The sequence below is a fragment of the Bos grunniens genome, chromosome 10 (assembly GCF_055505025.1).
Source record: "Bos grunniens cultivar Pamir isolate PY7600 chromosome 10, Bosgru_T2T1.0, whole genome shotgun sequence".
Taxonomy (NCBI): domain Eukaryota; kingdom Metazoa; phylum Chordata; class Mammalia; order Artiodactyla; family Bovidae; genus Bos; species Bos grunniens.
Genome location: NC_141174.1, coordinates 17239828 through 17261018, shown reverse-complemented (window position 1 = coordinate 17261018; position 21191 = coordinate 17239828). Strand labels below are relative to the sequence as shown.

Here is a 21191-nt window from a genome sequence, read left to right as displayed (position 1 = left end):
GAGAGCCTCAGCCCTCTTTATGGTTCAATTCCCACAGCTGTACATGACTCCTGGAAAAACCATGGCATTAACTAGATAGACCTTTATCCGCAAAGCATGTCTCTGCTTTTCAATATGCTGTCTAGGTTTGTCATTGCTTTTCTTCCAAGGAGCAAGTGTCTCTTAATTTCATGGCTGCAATCACCGTCTGCAGTGACTTTGGAGACTTTATTAAGTCTGTCACGGTTTCCATTTTTTCCTCGTCTATTTGCCATAACGTGATAGGAATGGATTGCCAAGATCTTAGTTTTTTGAATGCTGAGATGATGCTCGCTAAACTTTTTGTGATAATCACTTCATGAGATGCATAAATCAAGTTACGCTATCTTAAATTTATACAGTGCTGCTGCTGTGTCGCTTCAGTCGTGTCCGACTCTGTGCGACCCCATAGACGGCAGCCCACCAGGTTCTGCCGTCCCTGAGATTCTCCACGCAAGAACACTGGAGTGGCTTGCCATTTCCTTCTCCAATGCATGACAATGAAAAGTGAAAGTGAAGTCGCTCAGTCGTGTCCGACTCTTAGCGACCCCGTGGACTGCAGCCTACCAGGCTCCTCCGTCCATGGGATTTTCCAGGCAAGCGTACTGGAGTGGGTTGCCATTGCCTTCTCCGTATACAGTGCTACAAGTCAATAATATTTCAACAAAAACTGTAATTTTAATAAATGGCCGGAGATAAAAGAAGTGAACAAGATAGCCCAGGTTCCTAATCTCATGGAGTTTATATTCTAGGGGTAGAATGACAAATGAACAGCCTCCAAAACGCGCAAGAGGTATGAGGAACAACCAGCTTAGCTGGAGAGAGTTTGAGAAGGGACGATGAGGAGACAAGGATGCAGAAGAAGGCTTGGTGAACATCTTCAGGTCAGTTAACGGGCAATGGGAGCCCTTTAGCGGTTCCTCGGTGCTCCGTTTCTTTGTTCCGGGGTTAGGGAGCGAGCGAAGTGATTTTTTTTTCCCCCCTGCTCTATCTTTGAGGAGGAACCTGAGGCTTAGGGAAGCAACGTCACCTGCCCAAGTCCACACAAAGTGTAAGATCGCACAGACACGTCAGCCAAGGTCCGAGTCCGAAGAAGCCCACGCTACCTTCCGCTTTTTGACCCCCGGGAATGCAGGGGAGGAATGGCGCGGTGCCCTGGGTGGGGGGTGTCCCAAGAGAGATGGGCGCCCAGTTTATCCGAACTCTCCGCGGAGAGATACGGGGAGGATGGGACCCCGGGGCGGGGGCGATCTGTCGCCGGACGGTCTCAGGAGCCTTCGGGAGGCCCGGCCTGAGCCGCAGCAGGCCCCCCCGTTCCGCCCGCCAGTGGTTCGGTCCGGACAGCCATCCGCCCCCCTCCCCGAGCAGCGGGTGCCGCGGCCCGCCCCGCTTCCGGTTGCTGCCGGGCCCGATATCCGGTGTCCGCCCGCCCTCGGCTCCGCCGCCGTGATGCTGTCCCGGTCCCGCTGCGCGTCCCGGGCGTTCAGCCGCTCGCTGTCCGCCTTCCAGAAGGTACGGTCCGACCGGGCCGGGACCCCCGGCGGGTGAGAAAGTCGCCGGCGGGCAGACAGGGGTGGGGTGGAGACGACAAGGGGCGTGGCGCGCCGGCCAGGCCGGGCACCAAGGGCACCGGGACGCGGAGGCCGCCGCCGCGGAGCTGGACGGCCCGGAGCCGCTGTCGCCTCCGGGGCGTCTTGCGGAGCCTAGCGGCCGGGCGCCTTTCCCGCGGCCGCAGGCGCCGCGCCCCTGCCCGACCCCACCCTCAGTCCGCGCCGGCCGAGGAGCCGCCCAGAACCGCGCCCGCCCGGACACCAGACTCTATTAGAGCTCGGGGGCGGGGGGCGCCGCGGAAGCCCCCGACTGGATCCGGGGGCCTCTTTTCTAATCTGTTAAAAAGCCAGTGGGTTATCACTCCCGTGGGGGAAGGTTGAGATAGTCTGGCAGGCCCGGCGTCCCGCCCGCGTTGTTGCTGTAGCCTTTGCCTTTGGAAGGAGGCCCGAGGTTACCTGTCACCAGTCCCGGGGGCAGCTTTAAGTCTGTACTTGGAAAAGCTGTTTCCTCCCTCACTTTTCGTCTCGGGTGACCGACGTCTTCTTTCTCAACAGGGGAACTGCCCTCTAGTGAGACGTTCCCTGCCTGGTAAGTTCTGCCCTTTTGCCGTCCCCTAAAAATGCTCTCTCCTCCTCCTGGGCAGAGCCGCGTGTGAGGAAATCGGGTGCCTGTGTTTCTCCGCCTCGTGTTCAGAGAGAGAGAGAGAGGAGCGAAACAAAAGACGCTTTTTTTTTTTTTAATTATTGGTGTATTTGGCTGCACCAGGTCTTAGTTGAGGCACTTGGGAATCTAGTTCCCCGACCAGGGATGGAACGGGGATCGCCGCCCCCCCATCCTCGCCACCCGCCACCCACCCTCCACGCCCCGCATTGGTTGGAAGTGCCGAGTCCTAGCCACTGGAAGCCACCCCAAATGCTATTTAGTAACAGCTGTCGTTTGTTCATTTAGCACATAGTTACTCAGTATCTACTCAGTGTCAGGCACCTGTGCTGCTAGGCACTCACAAGGGATACAGCAGTGAAGGGGGGGCGGGTGGGGGTGGGTTTCTCACCCTCCGGGAGCTTACAGCCTAATTAGGGAAAGACAATATGTAAATTGCTCAACAGATGGACTATCATGAATGCTGAAAAGGAAACAAATGAAGCTGGACACTGAAGCTGTGACCCAGAGGATGTGACAGGACAGGGGCCATCCAGACGAAGAGCAGGAGAAGGAAAGGGAATGACATGTATAAAGTCCTTGAGGAAGGAAAGCGCTCATCAGTATTTTGGAACTAGCATAAGAGGTGATTTGGCCAGAGCATTTTGGTTGAGGGAGAGAGTGGTATGAGATAGAAGATGGTAGAGAGATGAATGGAAAGAATTCAGGTTTTTATCCCAATAATTTTTTATATGCCTGGCATAAATATTCGTTGAATGAGTTGATTTTCTTATGGGCATTCTATGCGCCAAGTATTGTTTTGAGTGCTTTCTGTGCATTTTTTCAGTTACTCATCAAGAAACAGTAAAATAAATATTTTCTCTATTTTACAAATGTATGACTCAAGGCTAAGAGAGGTTAAGTGCCTTGACCAAGGTCACTCTGCCAACTATTGGTCAAGCCGGGTCTGCTCCTCAGCCTGAACTCCTACCCCATCATATTATCATTTACTCATGCTGCTGCTGCCGCCAACTCGCTTCAGTCGTGTCCAACTCTTAGTGACCCCATGGACTGCAGCCTACCAGGCTCCTGCATCCATGGGATTTTCCAGGCAAGAGTTCTGGAGTAGGGTGCCATTGCCTTCTCCAATCATTTACTCATAATGAATAGATTATTTGTTGAATTCTTACTACATAGCCAGACAGTATGCTAGGTGGCAGGGATAGAGGTGGTCTCTACTCTCCAGGAGGGTACATAAGTACCCTTAATTACATAAGTACATAATTACATTGTGATTACTGTGAAAGAGAAGTAGGGGGTGGGATGATATAGCCAGGCTTGGGAGGGTGGAGAGTGAGGTGGCACCATCAGTAAAGGCTTCCCCAGAGAAGTGACATTTATGCCAAGTCTTGGAGAATATATAGGAGTTGGCCAAGAGAACGATATTCTAGGCAAAGGGAATGGCTTATGCAAAGTTTTCAGATAGGAAGAGACATGACCAGTCATAGAAATGGAAAAGAAGCTTGTCTGGAAGGGCTGGACAGAAATGTGTAAAGTTTTTGGACTTTATCCTTACAGTCATGAGATCATAAGAACCTAGCACAGTGTTAGCTCATAGGGGACTCTCAGTAATAAACTCTTTACCCTGGAATTTTGAAAAATGTCAGTAAACATTTTCTCCATTTTATAGACTGGCAGGACAATGAGAAGAGCCTTGTTCTTGCTTTTTGTGCTGTGGTTCAGGGCTTCTCCTTGGGCTAGTCACTTAACCTCCAAAAGCCCTCCTTATATATGAAATGAGAATAATGGCAATGGTCATTCCACTTCAGGGAGTGTTAGATGAAAATCAAAATGAGGTCATTATGTGAAAGCTTTTTATAAATTCTAAAGCACTGTATAAATGAAACTTGCTGTAGGATAAACTCTAAAGTGGAATTAGAGTTCCAAAAATCAGTATGGGCTGCTTGCTTGCTGCAAGCTCATATACATGCTGTGTTTGGGATTTGTACTATAGTCGTTGGCTGTTGGACATAAAGAGGTGACTTACGTGACTGAAACCTTGAGGATGTTTGTGGGAAGCTGGGACAAGAGAGAATTGTCTTCCAGTTGGTATTTCCTGTGCCCATGGTTCAGCAAGAGTTGTTTTTGATCTGAAAAAACAAGACACATGAAAGAATATAATCAGGTGAAGCAGATAGAGTAATTAGTTGTCTGTTGCGGCAGTGCGGTTATTTGTAATAAGGACAATTGGTGGAGCAGAAAGAGGCTCTCACCTTGTTAAGTGTGACCAGAATGGAAGGTCTCAGCAAGAGTGGGAAGGCAATAAACGGAAAGGAGGTGTAATAGTTTGCTTGAGCAAGCTGAAGACCTAGGGCCTGAAGTAGCCTAGTCTTTGCTGTTGGGATTCAGGCAACAAGACTTCCAGCTCAGTGCATTTTAAGTAACCAGGGAAACAAACTCTGGCCAAACGTTCCACTGCTTCACCAGGCTGTGTGTAGTCACAGGATAAGCTATCATGTGTCTCCTTCAGGCTTCAATTGTATTTGAAAACTTGGGAAGTAGAGGCATTCTATCATGAAAACATACAGGGATAATGAAAGTTTATGAATTTCGAGATAAATAAGATTATAGAATTCTCCCCTTTCTTCTTCAAACCCATTCCCTGCAGTCTCACATACCCGTTATTCTCTGCCATTACGATTACTATGGTGGAAAAGTTTAAGAGACAGGACTCTGTGTGATACAGATTATATTATTGCCTGCTGTTGATCCTGCTCTCTCTGAGTTAGGGGGTGAACAACTTCTTCTCCATTCCCAGCAGGTATCCTGTATGAGATAAAGAGTTGTTGGTTAAGAGTTGTTTTGTTTCTTGCAGGGATCTCCTTATGTCAGGGACCAGGTTACCCTGACAGCAGGAAGACTGTGTAAGTATCACTGGGGAGCACAGATATGTGGACCCGGGGTATTGACACCAGTTTGACCATCTGCTTTCTTTCCTGTCTTTCAAGCCTAGTAATCAAGCTGGTTATATTGAGTCCCTCGACCTGACCTTGATGTTAATTTATGATATGAGCCTGAGCTTCAGCCCCATGTGAAGTATTGGACCAGGAGTGTGTCAGGACCAGGTGTTCAGATTATAGTGAAAGTGGAGCTGGAATCCTCTTTTTATGGAAATTGATAGAAGGGTGCTCCTAAATATTCTGGTTGGATACAAGTGAAGCTGAAGGACTGGAGGTTATGTTTATTGTGGAGGTTAAGAGCATCCTTTTGGTTGCATAGTTACGCATTTTAGAAACAGTAAAAGCAAGAGACTAGTCATTTAAGTCCTGGGACTTTGACTAGTGTAGAGGGAATGAATGCTACTGTTACATAATGCAAAATTTGGAGAGAGGCCACCCATGTGTGTTTCAGATTAACTTCTGCTTATGAATGTTGCTTAATGCTTCTTTGCTTCCAAATATTTTCAGGGTGGTTGTAAGAGGACGCTCTTTAGTTTCCTGTTGAGCAGCCGTCAAGCTATTTTTCTCTATAGGTGGAATCTTCAAAATGAAGGGTCAGCAGATTGCTCCTTCTTCACTGTGCATTACAGTGTCAATTTGGCATTCATAAGTCTTTGAACTGTGTGTACCTTTTGATCTAGCAATCCCATTTCTAGGAATCTGTACTGAACTCCTGGTGTACCTGTGTTTCTCAGAATGGTCAAACAGCAATGGGTTGGTTAGGCTATGCTATGTTATATGTTCATTCTATAAGTGGGAAAAAGCAGGTTATAAAATTATTCCTTTTGTATTGTATGGTATAGTCCCATTGTAAATGTTCTTTTTGTTCTTTCTAAGTTTACTATTGTTAACATCTAATACTTTTGAAAATTAAAAATTATTTAGGGAGTGTCAAACTGTGTTTCTCATCTATAGTTTAAATGAAAATTAGAGCGACCACAAATCCTATGCAATAAATAAATAACTATTTGAAAGTAAATTATTTTAAAAACCCCTAAACTTTGAATGATGAGGATCACAGATTAGGGTATTACTCTAATCTGGTAACTGTTTTTGTATTGTATTTTGTCTTTTTTCTGTGAATAAGGTACCTGTTTTACTAAAAATCTTTTATTGTAAAACTATGTTTGGTTTTATGTTTTTATTTAATAGGTTACACATTTACATGGTTGAAAAGTAAAAAGAGTGTGCATGAGAAGATTTTATCCTGTTCTCCTGTGCTACTACATTCCTATTCCCAGATATAGCTGATGTGCCAGGTTCTGGGTGTCCTCAGAGAGCAGTCTCTGCATTGACACATTACCCGTTAGTTCTTGCCCATGAACGTGTATCCATACATGGTTGGAAACTTTTATGCAGAACACTTTGTGTTCTGTATTTTTTTTAATAACACATTTTCCCTTGATTTTACACAGAACTTAAAAATACCAAAGGCAACTTAAATCTGTTTCACTTTTTATTGTAAAGGTGCTAGTTGTAGAATATTCAGACAGTCCTGAAGTCCAAATCACTCTTCCAAAATGTGTGTATGTGACAGATAACCACAGATAGCATATATATCAACGTTTTCCCATCTCCAGTGGTAACCATGTTCATGGCTTTATGCATACAAAGTCATATCATTCTCCAGGTTACATTATTTCAAGTTAGTGCCATATCAGAGAATACCTTGCTCTTTTGCGGTTCCTCTTGAATGAGTCCAGAGTGGACTGATGTGCTGCTTTCTGGCAGGAGAACAGGAGATTATGAGGTTTTCAGTGGGGTTTGTTTGTTTGTTTTGTTTTGTTTATTTTGCATATAACACCTTGTTTTACTTTCATCTTGCTGTCTTATCTAAATCTATAATCACATAAACAGAAATTCTGTTTTAAAGTGGCAAGTGGCAAGTACCCTGAGGGCACACAGTTTTATCTTACATGGATTTAGTTAAGAAAAAACCTAATCAGGAAGCTGAGTCCTTTTGTGATTATGCAAAGGACCAAGACGCTGTCTTTTTCTTCAAAGATGCAAATGTAAGTCTGTTCTGGAAGAGCTGGCATTTCACTGCAGCACATTTCACTCACCCAAGGGCCTCACTGCTTGAGGCACCCAAGTAATCCAGGCTTTACTCTAGACCTGCTGAGTCAGGGTCTCTGGGAATGGGGCCTAGACAGGTATGCTTTGAAAAAGTTCCCCAGGTAACTGTGATGGCCACTCCTAGTCAAGAATCACTGGTTTAAAGGGAAGGTGAAAGAATCTAAAAAAGAGTGGATATTTGTATAACTAACTCACTTTGCTGTACAGCAGAAACTAACACAACATTGTAAATCAACTGTACTCTAATAAAAATTAATTAAAAATAAAGGGAAGGTGATTCTCATGCCTTATCTAGACTAAAATGTGAGTGATTCACCTGTTAAAGGAGTTTACTTTTATGTTTGTTTTGTAGCATTAACAGCAGTAATATCTTCAGCGTTCGCTTCTTTAGAACTACAGCTGTGTGCAGTAAGTACCTTCAGCACCCTGCATTCTTGGGAATGGAATTTTAATGAGAAGAATAGCAATTGACTGAATTTAATGGCAGAAAAAAAAGGAGAAATATGGACTGCGTGATTTTCCCCCCCTCCCCTTTTTTCCTAGAGGATGATGTGATTACAGTCAAAACCCCAGCATTTGCAGAATCTGTCACAGAGGGGGATGTCAGGTGGGAGAAAGGTAAGATTTACTGCCTTCTCACTTGTTAAGTTTAAATACTTTTGAAAAGTCCCCTTTACTCCCCTTACCTCCATGATAATCAGTGGAACCTATGGCTCCACTCTTCTTTACATGCAGTGTACTTTCCCCTGGCTTGTAGGAAAGGGGTCCTGTAACACCTGCCAAAGGGGATTTTGTGGCTAGTTTTCTTGTTACTCACTGCTCACCCCTAACAGGTAGCCTTTGACTGTCTTTTCAGCTGTTGGAGACACAGTTGCAGAAGATGAAGTGGTTTGTGAGATTGAAACTGACAAGGTAGGCTTGCCCTATTGGTGCCATCTTTTCATGGTCTCCCCTTGGTGTTTTAACCTAATGAAAGGAACAGGGACTTAGTTGTTGTTTGAAGATAATTGTTAGCTGCCTCAGTAAAATTGTTGGAATAGCTCAGTAAAAAGAAAAAAAAAAGCATTTAACGTTTAATTTTAGATTGTTCTAGGTGTATGTACTATGTACTTTAGTAGCTTTAGTTTTGTAGCTTTTGTGTGTGTATACATGAACTGTTTCCAGTTGTTTTTTATGTATCACTTGGCAACACACTAACTGAATCTTGCTTTAATGTTTCTGAGAAAGGACAGACAAGGTGCATCTTCACAGTAGCATTGATTACTCTTACTCTGAAAGTGTGGCCTTGATGTTTATGCAGGGTCTTGTATATCTGTGTTGCAACTCTTGTGACTCATTTGCGATTCTGTACAATTAATTTTCTAATGCTGAGTAAACATTTGGACTCTTTCTCCATCTGTCTTCCTTTTGAAGACCTCTGTGCAGGTTCCGTCACCAGCAAATGGCGTGATTGAAGCTCTTTTGGTACCTGATGGGGGAAAAGTAGAAGGAGGCACTCCTCTTTTCACACTCAGGAAAACTGGCGGTAAAGAAGTTCTCCTGGTTGTCAAGGTCTCCAGTGTTCCCCCTTGGAATTGGGGCTGAGCATAATATACTAATTCTTGATACATCAAATACCATTTTGCATTCCCTCTGCCTTTAGTGAGGCAGTAAGAGGAGAGAGATATATGTATAGTGTGAACTTTAAATGTCAAGTTTTAGAAGAAAAGGGTATTAAGAAAAGAACCTCACAGTAGTGTTCTTTTTGGTGCTGGACCTTTTCTTAAATAGGAAGGAAGAAGATTCTAGAGAGAGTGTTTTTTTTCCTGTCCCCTTCCCTGACCCTGGCAGCAGAGTCACATGGGGGCTTTAAAAATAACACAAATGTCCAGATTCTGAGGCCAAGGGATTCTAATATATTAAATCTGGGGTTTTCAGATCCTGGTTATCTATCATAGTTTTTGTTATTGTCTTTAACACTCTCCAAGTGATTCTGATACATAGCCAGGGCTGGCAGCCACTGTTCTAAAGTGAGAAGAAGCAGTGTTTCATCATGTCTATTAGGGAGAATTTTGGAGTAGTTTTTTCACATCTGTTCTGTCACAACATTTTTTAGGGAGGGTTGAATTTTTCTTGGGAAGAAATAAGGAAATGAATTTATATTGGATCTTATAGTCAGTGTATTAGAGATTAGGGAAGAAAACTTTTGATTCTTAGTTAAATGCTGTAACTACTAAAGTCTATTTCATGGTTAAGATAGTTAAGCAGAAAGATTGTAGATGGCCTCATTATGTTTGATCAGGTTAAGATCAGAAGCCCAGAATGGAAAGAACATACACTTGTGTACACTTCTACACAAGTAGAAGACTAGGGAATAAGATTGATTCTTCTAGTTGGAGAATTTCATCTTCTGACCATTCCTTAAGAGGGTGTTCTTCTGATTTAAATATAAACCCAGATGGTGATATTCAAATGGGTAAAATAAAAAAATATTTAAAGTTGTGAATTTCATTGCTTGATCACCTCATTGGTTTCTGAGAGTTATTCTAGATAAAATGCTTTGAACTCTTAAGTCTAAATGTGTCCTTGATTATTTAAGTGTTTATTTTTTAATAGTTAAGAGTTTTTCCACATGTGATGTTAAAATAGGAGACATAGGAGACAATCAGTATTACTGTACCTGGAAAGTTGTTACTTTTATGTGTGTGTTTCAACATCTTAAATTGCTGGGGTTTTTTTGCTTTGAAGTCTATTACCATTGACTTAGGTGCTTTGAAAGTACTGGCTGAATTTGATGACTAATAGACATTTATGCAATCAGGAAGGCAGCTGAATTCAGCCAGTTATCTTATGTAGGATGTTTAGGAGTCCTGGGGAAAGAACAGTGCCTTAAGTCACTCTGTGTATCTCATAGCCTTACACGTATAGAAGGTACTCAGGAAGCATTTGTTAACTGATGAGAAAGAGAGCTTTTGCTGCTAAATTCTACTTAGTATCTGCAGTTTGGTTGCTTTCCATTCCACATAGTGCCAATGGCATCTATTTTTCTTGTTTTCCAGCTGCTCCTGCTAAGGCCAAGCCAGCTGCAGCCCCTGCTGCCGCAGCCCCAAAAGCAGAACCCACAGTGTCTGCTGTTCCTCCTCCCCCTGCAGCACCTATACCCACCCAGATGCCACCTGTGCCCTCGCCCTCACAGCCGCTCACTAGCAAACCAGGTAAGCCTCTGCCTCCCATGTATCTTTCTACGGGAGACCATCTCATCTAATGCCACATTCCCTCAGAGGGCAAAGTCTAAGACTAATTATGGCTCTGGACAGGTTTCATTGGCTGCATTGTAAAAGAAACTTTAGACTTTGTATCAGAAGACCTGAGTTTGCATCTCAGCTTTCTGTGTATAGCTGTGTGACCTTAGACTAGTTATTTAACTTCTCTGACCAGATTGTTTATTTGTGAAGTAGGAGTGATACTGATGTATCTCAGCATACCTTGACACTTAAGTGACAAGTGCAGTGTGAAAGCACGGGCATATACTCGAGTAAATGTTTCTCATTGTCTGATGCAGTGTACCTGCTCTCATTTACAGTGTCTGCTGTAAAACCCACCGCTGCCCCTCCAAGAGCTGAGGCAGGAGCTGGTGTAGGTCTGCGTTCAGAACATCGGGTAAGCCTCTAAGGACCACTTCCAAGAAAGAAGCTGAGGAGCAGTGTTGAGATTAATAAAATATGGGTATGCTCTGCCTGCCTTTGAGTGGCCGGCAGCTGATTCCCTTGGCGTGGCAAGGAAATTCATTTTAGGAAGTGACTTGTTCATTCACGTGACCGTCAAATGAAAAGACTGGAACTGGAGGTCTTCTGAACACTTGTCCACTGGTTTTTTCCCTCTCTCGTGCTACCACTGAAGTGCTGTGGGTGAGAAAGGTGCATACAGGGGATGGTAGCCTAGTAACGCGTCTCCTCCCTCCCACACTTCAGAGAGGTGGTTTAGCGAGCTCTATTCCTGTTCTTCCGGGATGCTTAGCTGAGGGCTGCCCAGTGGCAGTCAGGGGCAGACATAAAACCTCAAGGAAGTATGGTCAAGAGTGTGGGTTCCTCTGCCTGAGAATACCTCATAAAAATACGATAGCCTGAAAAATGTGTTGCTTCTGAGTTTCCATTCCACAAGTAGCTATTCTCATGCAAGTCTTTATCACCAGAAATTGCCTTGTCTATAATGACTCTTGGGCTGGCTAGCCCTACACCACACACTCTTCCTTTCCATAAGTTGGTTTTGGTTTATAAACCAAACCATTTCCTGGGCCTCTATTCTTCATCAGACTTCAGGGCACATCAGAGTGAGTAGTTTTTAATCTGTATTTCCTTGTTTTTGCTCAGAGGAGCAAGCCACCACAGGAAAGAGGAAGCCTGGATCTCTTCCTGTATTTAGATACTACAGTCCTTAATTATCCCCTCCCAGCAAGCCCAGTGCTCCTGCAGACTAAGTGGGAGGGCTAGGCCCAAAGACACCAGGTTGGCAATACTTGTCGCACTCTCCCTTTCAGGAGAAAATGAACAGGATGCGGCAACGCATCGCCCAGCGTCTGAAGGAGGCTCAGAACACCTGCGCGATGCTCACCACTTTCAATGAGATTGACATGAGGTGAGAGCTCTAGTCCTCCTCCTCCCTGTGCTCTTTTTCTTGTAAAATACTTGAACTTGCCCAAAACTAACTTAACAGGAAAGAAGTACTTCTTTGCACTGTTTCTTGACTTACACAGAGTGACCCACTGGTTTCATTCTCTGATTGACTTTCTAATACTATGCCTGCCTCCTCTGTGACTTAAAAAACTTAGCCTTGTAGATTTATACCTGAATCTTGTGATTTCTGATAAACGAGGCTGGTAATAGTCTTAAACTCTAATGATCACTGTTAACAAGTAGAGAGAGGGGAGTCAGGCCAACAAGGCTCCCATTCAGGATGGAGAATCATTTGACAGCATGCCCAGAGTCAGGGGGCCATATCCTGCTTCCTCCTCACTGTGACTGCTCCTTATGTGTGTTCCTAAGCGACTCAGGATTGAGTGGGTAGAAAGGCACAGGCTTTTCATATCTTTCACCTTTTCCAACTTCGATAATGAAATGGGAAGCAAGTTTTGCTTTTAAAGACAGAAACCTCAGAATATTAACCAAAGGTGCTGATTCAGTAAGCCCATTTCTATAGTAAGATAATTGTTGACTCACTTTTCTTCTGCAAGACTTTGTTTACAGGTATAGGGAAGAGATTGTAGTTAAAGTCAACAGATGGTTTTTGAGTGCTTACTGTGCACAATATATTACACTATATTTTGGTGGGATGCAAAGATGAGTGATAAAGAACGCTTAGCCTGGAGCTACCATCTTGTTGGATAAATGCAAAGTAAAATCTAGAAAAACAAGTATCAGAAAAATACAAAAAGTGTGAGGTGGAGGAGAGAATGAGATTGTTTTTGAGGTGGAGGTAGGAGTCAGAAAAGGGTTCCTGGAGAAAAAGATCTTTAAGGGGCCTTAACAATTCACATTTTGATGTAATGGAGGAAGGTTATTCCAGAAGATGTTAACAGTATGGACCTGGCACAGATAGGAAAGTACAGGACACATCTGAGAAACAATCACTGTGAGGAAGATGTGTAGGAAAGAATGGTAAAGAAAGTTGCATCCATATTTCAGAATGTTTTAAGGGCCAGGTTAAGAGTTCATATCTAATACAGGAAGTAAAGTCATCAAGTCTTTAGGTCATCTCTTTGCGTCTTTTTATCCCAAGTGCTTAGTCTGCTAATCTGCATTTCACTAGGGTAAATGGTTTCCTTTGGAAAGGGTCTGAAAAATGTAGAGAGGGAGATGGTTTAATGACAGCATGCTGTAGCATTGTTCACAGAGCAGGGTTCTGTGGTCCATTTCACTGGATGTCATCCATTCTATTGTGAAGCTTCCCCAAAAGACTAGATGTCATCCAAGCCAAAGATTTCTCTTGTATCCATAGGATGCAGGGAAGGACCTTGACTAATGAGTCACAAAGGCTGCAGCTTATGTTTCAGTGCATTAGGGCCAAATTGTACACAAATTGAATTGGATTTTGAAATTCTACCCAATTCCTTAAGACAAAACATGTAAATATTTGTGGCCTTGAAAGATGCAGTTGGCCCAACAGCTTTGATTGGAAAGTAAGTACAGTAGTTGGATCTCCTTTCAGCAGCTAATCGAGGTGTCACTTACTGATGGCTTGGGGTCCCTCTGCAGTCAGTAATCTGGTTTAGATTGAGTGCCCTTTGGGTCTTGTGCTGATCAGCTAACCCATAAGGGGCCTTTCTGAGACCTCCTCCTCTCCCCTGTTGTCCCAGCCTCTGCCTCCAAGGACAGAACTCTGAAATAGAAACTACTTAATGACCAGACAATAGCATTTGGGCAGTTTTGAGAGCAGAGATGTTTATCGCTTCTCTTTCTGTCTTCTGCAGCTCTTGTGTCTTGGGAACCAGTAATGTCTTTAGGGTGGTAATCCTAGCACTAAATGTAGTTAGACTCAGGAAAACAAACATTTTAAACCCAATCAGTCCCCCTAGGAAAACTTCCGTTTTAAAAAACAAGAGGTCTAAAGAGGGGAGTTAAAGTTATACCATCTTATCTTTCGTGCTAATGTCAGATTAAGCCATTATAGGGAGAAAGAGAAAACTGAGCATTTGGGCCTGAGATAAAGTTAAATTCAATTTCCATCATGCAACTGTCTTCCCATAAATACGGAGATTTCTGCAGCAAAATGATGGGAAAGCCATTTCCCGCTAACTCCAGTACATGTGTTGTATGTTCGCGAAAAACCAGCCCCAAAAGAACAAAGACTGGTCACACTGCAAAGGTTTCCCAGTAGCCTTGCTGCTTATACTTTAAAAAGCTTAGGTCCACACATGTTTCTAATTACCAAGGAAACTATGTCCATTAAATTAATTTTAAGGGCAAGAACTGTGTATTAGCTATGTCTTGGTGTCTTGCATTGACCACCATGTGTGGTGGGTATTAGTGCCCATTTGAAGGAACCAAGCAGATGGAACTGCTCACTCTGGGGAGATCCATGAATATACTGACTTCCTCATGAGCCTAACACAACACTGGATTGTATCCATCCATAGATAGTCAAGACTGCTTTTGCTCACATGAAACCTGTGCACCTGTGTGGTTTGGGGTTTTATTTGTTTTCATTTGTTAGGAATGTCACAAGGAAGTCATAATTAGGTTTGGTGGTATTTTGAAAATAAACAAGAAATATTTAATGAGAAAGTTCGTTGCTCAGTCATGTCCAACTCTTTGTGACCCCAAGGACTGTAGCTTGCCAATCTCCTCAGTCCATGGACTTCTCCAGGCAAGAATACTGAAGTGGGTTGCCATGCCCTTATCCAGGGGATCTTCTCAACCAAAGGATTGAACTTGGGTATCCTGAATTGCAGGCGGATTCTTTACCATCTGAACCACCAGGGAAGCCTGTTTAATAAAAAGAATGGTGCTTATTTTGTGGACTTTATGCTTTTAAGAAAAAAAACACCAAAACTATTTTCAGAGTAGATAGCTCATGAATTCAGTGTAGCTAGAAGTCACTTTCTTGTCCAGGGTGAAGCTGTTGATGTGCTGTATGAACTCATTCATTTTGTCTGTCACATAATCTCTGACTTCTGGAGCATTAAAATGTGCTTACATAGAGTGGATCTGATTCCCTTGGATCTAGGTTTTTAAAGGAATGAAGTAATTGTGTTAACCTCTAGTGGACTATTTCAAAACTTGAACTTAGATGGTCCAGAATAAGGGAAAACTTTACCCAGTTGTATGCCTGGAGTTAGAAACCAGTGTGAAAGTCAGAATTGAGGTGTCTTTTGTGGTCAGTTTGTTTTGTAATGTGTTCTTGCAGTAATATCCAGGAGATGCGGGCTCGGCACAAAGATGCTTTTCTGAAGAAACATAACCTCAAACTAGGCTTCATGTCAGCATTTGTGAAGGCCTCAGCCTTTGCCTTGCAGGAGCAGCCTGTGGTAAATGCAGGTGAGTTTGTGGTGGCCAGAATCAACAGAGGTCCTGGAGGTATGTGTATAAATACAGAAATTCTCCCCCACGCTCAAGACACAAAGCCGATGGTCCTCCAACTGAGGCTTCTTATTTCAGATGTGTGAGAACTTGAGTACCTTTCTTAGGGATTTCTGGACTGACCTTCCTGAATGGGCATCAAGAGTGCTTCCTCCCCACCAGCTGGACAGAACAGGTTCCCTTCCCAGTGCAGAGCTTGGCAGCTGCTCTGGCGACAGGCAGTTCTGAGCCAGTCCATTTCTCCAAGTTTCTCATGTCAGTGTGGAAACTTCATGTTGTGGCTGGTGCCCACCCTCCCACAATGGGACCTGACTTCTATATTTGGCATAGCTCCAGGGTGACCTTTGATTTCTGGTCAGTGGACTTCATTGGAAGGCCTTGGGCTTGGCCCCTCTTTTGTGGGCTTGATGCTCATTTTCCTTACTTTTTCCTCACCTACATCGTTGAAATGTTGACTTAACAAGCAGTTCTCTTCTCCACTGAGACAATTCTCTGTGTCCTTGGAAGATTAGAGGACATGGGTACTTTTGCAACCCTCAGCGTGCAGGGTCCCGAAAGGTCTAGAAATAGAAGTCCTAATCCCTTCCGCCAAGTGGTGCACCCTCAGGTAGGGGAGGGGCTTCGTTTCATCCAAATGTGAAACCTCTGCACTTCTTCCGTTCTTAGGCTTCCTGATGACTCTCTCCACCTCTTCTGCCTGCCCATACATGTAGGCGTTTCTTAGAGTTCCCTTGGCCTCTTTCTCACTTTATTTGCTTTTCCGGGATGTCTTATCTACAAAACAACATAGAATTCCTATGGAAAAGATTCTCAAGCCTGTATTTTCTCATGAGCATCAGACCTAAATTCTTAGCTATTGATTTGCTCTCTCAGGCTAGCATATTAAAGACAGACTACACCACTTCCTACTGAGTCTTCTGGAAAGAGGCTTCCCTCGCTCCTTGTTGCGACTGAGCAGCAGAATGGGTGACATCCCCCCACTTCCACTTCCTTTACTAACTTGCCCTTTCTGGGGGGCACTTTTAAACCTGCCATTAGCTGAGGGAGGGCTGGAGTAGAGCTGGTGAACGAGAACTTGGGCACATACTTACCCTGTGTTAGCCCGTGTACCGATCCTTCTCAGGGCTGCCGAGGAGACGGATGCTCCTGTGCTTAGTCAGGACACTTGGGAGAAGTTAGGCTTGGTTGGCGCGGGAGTAAGAGGGGTGCTGGCTGCCACTTGTAATGCGGCGGTTTTTGTGCTGGCTGGTCAGTCCACACCGTACGAAGCCTCTCGGACTTTTACTCTATTAATGCAAATGTTGCCTCGCTAGCCTCGGCCTGGGGAGTTGTATGTAACGTGTGTCTTCTCTCTCATAGTGATTGACGATGCAACCAAAGAGGTGGTGTACAGGGATTATATTGACATCAGCGTTGCGGTGGCCACCCCTCGGGTATGTTGGAGCAAGAAGTGGGGAGCTCTGGTCTTTGACTCTTACCCATTTGAAGAAGCAGACCTCTTGAGAGACTTTTTTCTGTACTTTCGTTTTTCTAGAAGGGAGTTGTTTGAAGAATAAATCTGTTTTTGACCATACCACATTCTTCTATCTTTTGCAAGTCTAAATATTTTAGACTACGTTAATCACGTTGAGTAAGATACTCTGGGGCGGGGAGACCTTTGGCTTGAATCAAGAGAGTTGTAACTATAATGGGTACTGTTAATTTACACCTGAAAAGAACTTTTTACTCTCATCAGGGTCTGGTTGTTCCCGTCATCAGGAATGTGGAAACAATGAATTATGCCGATATTGAGCGAACCATCAGTGAACTGGGAGAGAAGGTAAAATGGACGGGTGTATGTGAGCTGCAGGGCAGGTCATGGAAGAGAGCCTGGGAAGGCTGGGCCAGTGAGCGGTGCTCAGGGAGCTAGAGCCTCCCTTTGTTGTGAAAGGAGAACGTGGCCCCTGAGAACGGCAGTCACGTGCGAGAGCTGAAGTACGGCTCTGGTGGAGCTTATGGTGCTCTTGTGAGTGAAGATCTCATCTCATCCAGTTAAACCTGCTTGGAAAAGCAAAGGTCCCGGAGTCCTTTCCTCTGGCCTGTAACTAGTCACAGGCATCTATCTCAGTTAAAGCTAGAACTTGGACCGTTGATCTCAGATGTGAGCCTTCTGGACTTCCTTTAGGTGGAGGGAGCTGAGTTGACATTACCTTTCAATTATAAAATCTGTTTTTAGGCCCGGAAGAATGAACTTGCCATTGAAGATATGGATGGTGGTACTTTTACCATCAGCAATGGAGGTGTTTTTGGCTCGCTCTTTGGAACACCCATCATCAACCCCCCTCAGTCTGCCATCCTGGGCATGCATGCCATCGTTGATAGGCCAGTGGTCATAGGAGGCAAGGTATGAACCATCACCATTAATGTCCCAGCAGCTACATGATGAGGTGAGGGAAGTCTTAACTAAATGCTCCTTAAAGATTTGCTATAATTTCAGGCATAAGTTGAATCTCTTTATTTCTAATTAATAGCTAAGGCATTGGTTCTCAAATTGTGTGTGGAACAGCAGCACCTGGGAACTTGTTGGAAATGCAAACTCTTGGCCCCTTCCCAGACCTAGTAAAGCAGAGAGTACAGATGGTTCTGAGGCACGTTAAGGTTTGAGCACCATGGAGCTGAGAAAACTTGCTCCTTCATCTGGGACTAGTCAGCAGGCTTCCTTCTCTAGGGAGTGTGGGGGTGCCATCGAAGGCGTGGTCCTTGCCTCGGGAAGTGGAGGGCAGCAGTGCAGAGCCACTGCCAGCCTGCCCGCTTGTCGTGACGAGGCTCAGAGCTTTCCTGGGAATCAGGGAATGAGGCCAGAGGGTCTTGAGCTGGCCCCGCGAGCTATGCTGGTAGGAAAATGTTTTCTGGGACCCCTGTGTTTAGAACCTTTTGAAGTCCCTAACTCCTTGAACCCCAAAATTGTAGATATCTGCTGAAAATGCTCATATACCCAACCTTGCATAGAGTTTCAGAGAATTTGTGGACCCCAAGTTAAAAAAAATTATTATATCTTTAAAGAAAAAACTGCAGGTAGCCAAAATTGAAGAGGAACTTTTCCTTGTAGATGGCAGACAAGTGAGAGGGCAGAGCATGGTTTTTATTTAAAGACGGTTGTAAGGAGACTCCTGTTTTCTTGGGTTAAGCTTTTTGTTTTTGAGTATGTGAGTTTTGCACTCAGGGTCTGGCTTGGTCTTTGAACACATTGTATCTAGAACCAACAAAGCAAAGTAGGAAAGTCTCTGGACCTGGGGACTTACCTGTGGGCTGTGCTTAGTCATCTTCCCCCTTCATCAGGGCTTTCTCTGCACCACTGCAGACAAACCTGTTGACCTCTCTCCTCTGTAGGTGGAGGTGCGGCCCATGATGTACGTGGCCCTGACGTATGATCACCGGCTGATCGACGGCAGAGAGGCTGTGACTTTCCTCCGCAAAATTAAGGCAGCGGTAGAGGATCCCAGAGTCCTCCTACTGGACCTTTAGGAGGAAGCCTTGTGCCCTACACATCAACCATGCAGGAACTGAAAACCGGTCTTCTCCCTGTCCCCTCACAGGCCCCAGGTTAGCCTGGTGACAGGCACATGCTGTTGGCCTCAAGCAAGGAAACCAGGGCACTATGTAACCAGCAGTCGCAGGTCTCTCTTGGTGTTCTGCCAGGCTCTCTCCCTCTCTGCACCCTCTCCTACGCGCAAATATCTGATTTCCTTAGGCTTGAGGGAGAGAGAGAGCCTTAATGGATGCTCCTTATTATTCCTGCCTTTCCTCCCATTAGCCCTCCACAGAGATGATTTCGCTTTCTTCCTGTCCAGTACACTATAGGGAACCTGCCGGGGACCATGTGATTAAGTTTCTATCTTTTGAACGTCTGTTCTTCAGAGACGCCTAGGAGGGTGCTCTGCCTCCCAGGCTTGGAGCAGCCTCTGTCCTGGCTGTGCATGTCCTCACTCCATTCCACCCGTGTGGAGGTACCACAGGCCACGGGGTGCTGCTTTGCTTAAGTGGCACCTGCATTCTCAGCTGTCATTGTCTAAAAGCTGCCTCTTCTACCTCTTCCAGGAAGCACATGCTGGGGGATCTGGAGGGGCAGAGCTGGGGAGTAGGCAGCGTTGAGGTGGGAGAGGGCAGATTCTGAGGTCATGTGTTATTAACGAGATTGGAGCAGAGCCCAGGCCTGCCCTCACACTCTCCGTCATAACTCCACCACGAAGACCCATTTTGGCCCAAGCACACACAGCTGTGGTGGTGCTGACCTTTCCCAGCTGCTAGGAGCAGTTTATCCCATCTTGTCCTCACTTAGATGCTAGCACCTCTTGGTAGGGAGACAAGAGCGTGTCCCAACCTCGGGCTCACACGGCTCCTGGTAGAGACTGGCATGAAGGTGACTTCCTGTGGACTGGCTCGGATTGTCTTGAGCTTTTAAATTCCGTTGGTATAAACCTGTGGGCTGCAGAGGCGGTTCTGTTCCTTTCTGTGTCAATGCCCTTCGGGAGTGGCGCCTCGGCTCTTCTTCCATAGAACACAGGTCTGGTGCAGGACGGATTGTGGTGGAAACCAGCCCAAGATGCTCGTACACAGTGGGGAAAAGGCCAGTGTCACCTCGGAGGTACTGCCTTGGGTCTGGGCACGACATTGGAATTCTTTGGAGCATGGTTAAATGCACACATCTTGTCAGAGTTACTGGGCTTCATCACATTGTATCCAACTGTATCCAGGCCTGAGGCTGCTGACCCTTGACAACCAGGAGCCATTGACTTAGTGTGGAATGACCATTTGTACCTTGAGCAAAGAAGCAAGGCCTGGGGGTTGGGGGGGGAGGGGTGGGAGCCAGTACTGAGTGCCTGCAGCAGCTACTACGTCTTCACTATTCAGAACGTAACTAAAATATTTAAAAACTGATTTTAAATGCAAATTAAAGGGCAAATGTTCGCAAACGGTGTTTCTGCTTCTATACTTCTTTTGAGGTTGTACTGATGAAGAAAAACTTGTTCCCCCCTGCTTGAGGCCCCTTCAAATGCCAGCATTTACATTTTGGTGGGGCCTCGTGTTATTTCTGGGGTGGACTGGGGAGAGGTGGAGCGACCCATAATTTCATATTTTGCAGTTGATGGCCACGTGGGTACCCAGACGCTCAAGGTTGGTCAGAACAGATGAGGGTAGATCACTCCTCGGGGCAGTGGTCTGTGAGGGCCAGCGGATGGGGCTGAGAGCTGATCTGTGCGGCGTACGTGGGACATACATTGGTAGTGTCCAGGCTGAAGCAGCCTGGCTGTTGCCCACGCAGTCCCCACCTGCTGACCTTGCTCACAGTGGTACCATCTTCATATGAAGGTCTGTCACAGGAACAGAGTGACTCCTAGAGGGCAGAACTAGAGCTGGTAGGGAGAAGAAACTTGGGTTCAGTGAAAGAATTTTAGAATGATCAGGTCTGGGGCATGGAGCTACAAGCCTTCATGTCTTTAGCAAACCTACAGAGGAGGAATATTTAGCCCCGTTTTTGTCAAATGGAGACAGACTGTAAGCCCCGCTGGGACCACAGTTCTAAACCCAAGGCCTAGCAGAGTGCCAGATGTGCAGTGCTTATTGCACAAATGAGGCCAGAAGCTCCGGAGGCAGCTGGCGCTTCGTAGGGTGATTGGAGGTTCTGGCCTGACAGGGGTGTAGTAGAAGGAACAGACTTGGAATGGACTCCACCAGGCTCTGGCCAGGTCCTCTAATTTACCCCCCTGAGTTCCAGCCTTCTCAGGAGCCACCATGTGTTTAAGGGATCTCTGTGAGGATGGACCCCCACCCGCAAGCACCATGACCCTCTTTGAAGACTTTCCTGTTTCGTGTC

At 45.3% G+C, this 21191-nt stretch overlaps 2 protein-coding genes across 8 annotated transcripts in view; one reads left to right on the top strand and one right to left on the bottom strand.

Annotated features, from left to right (window-relative positions):
* Positions 1-2204, bottom strand: part of PROX2 (prospero homeobox 2) — a 29816-nt gene extending 27612 nt beyond the window's left edge. The window contains exon 1 of the mRNA XM_086319648.1: positions 2025-2204. The gene's annotated coding sequence lies outside the window, so the exon portion shown is untranslated. The remainder of the gene's footprint in view (positions 1-2024) is intronic.
* On the top strand, positions 534-20289 carry DLST (dihydrolipoamide S-succinyltransferase). 7 transcript variants are annotated; one of them, XM_086319641.1, is made up of 15 exons: positions 534-902; positions 2124-2157; positions 5084-5132; positions 7636-7691; positions 7827-7901; positions 8140-8195; positions 8697-8808; positions 10322-10477; positions 10846-10922; positions 11800-11897; positions 15165-15295; positions 16697-16770; positions 17073-17156; positions 17553-17720; positions 18707-20289. In XM_086319641.1, the coding sequence occupies exons 1-15, from the start codon at positions 858-860 to the stop codon at positions 18839-18841; spliced, it is 1350 nt and encodes a 449-aa protein (XP_086175767.1). In that variant the 5' UTR covers positions 534-857; the 3' UTR covers positions 18842-20289. The 7 variants fall into 7 exon arrangements, with proteins under 7 accessions (XP_086175767.1, XP_086175773.1, XP_086175766.1 ...); XM_086319640.1 differs by lacking the exon at positions 534-902 and adding an exon at positions 1459-1530; XM_086319642.1 differs by lacking the exon at positions 534-902 and adding an exon at positions 1459-1530 and having other exon boundaries at positions 8697-8834.
* Positions 20290-21191: the final 902 nt, after the last annotated feature.

Excerpts from the sequence above, each read along its gene's own strand:
- DLST (XM_086319640.1), top strand. The coding sequence starts at position 1,468 with ATGCTGTCCCGGTCCCGCTGCGCGTCCCGGGCGTTCAGCCGCTCGCTG. Across the intron at positions 10,478-10,845 it reads GCCGCTCACTAGCAAACCAG|TGTCTGCTGTAAAACCCACC; the intron begins GTAAGCCTCTGC and ends TCTCATTTACAG. Across the intron at positions 17,721-18,706 it reads CAGTGGTCATAGGAGGCAAG|GTGGAGGTGCGGCCCATGAT; the intron begins GTATGAACCATC and ends TCTCCTCTGTAG.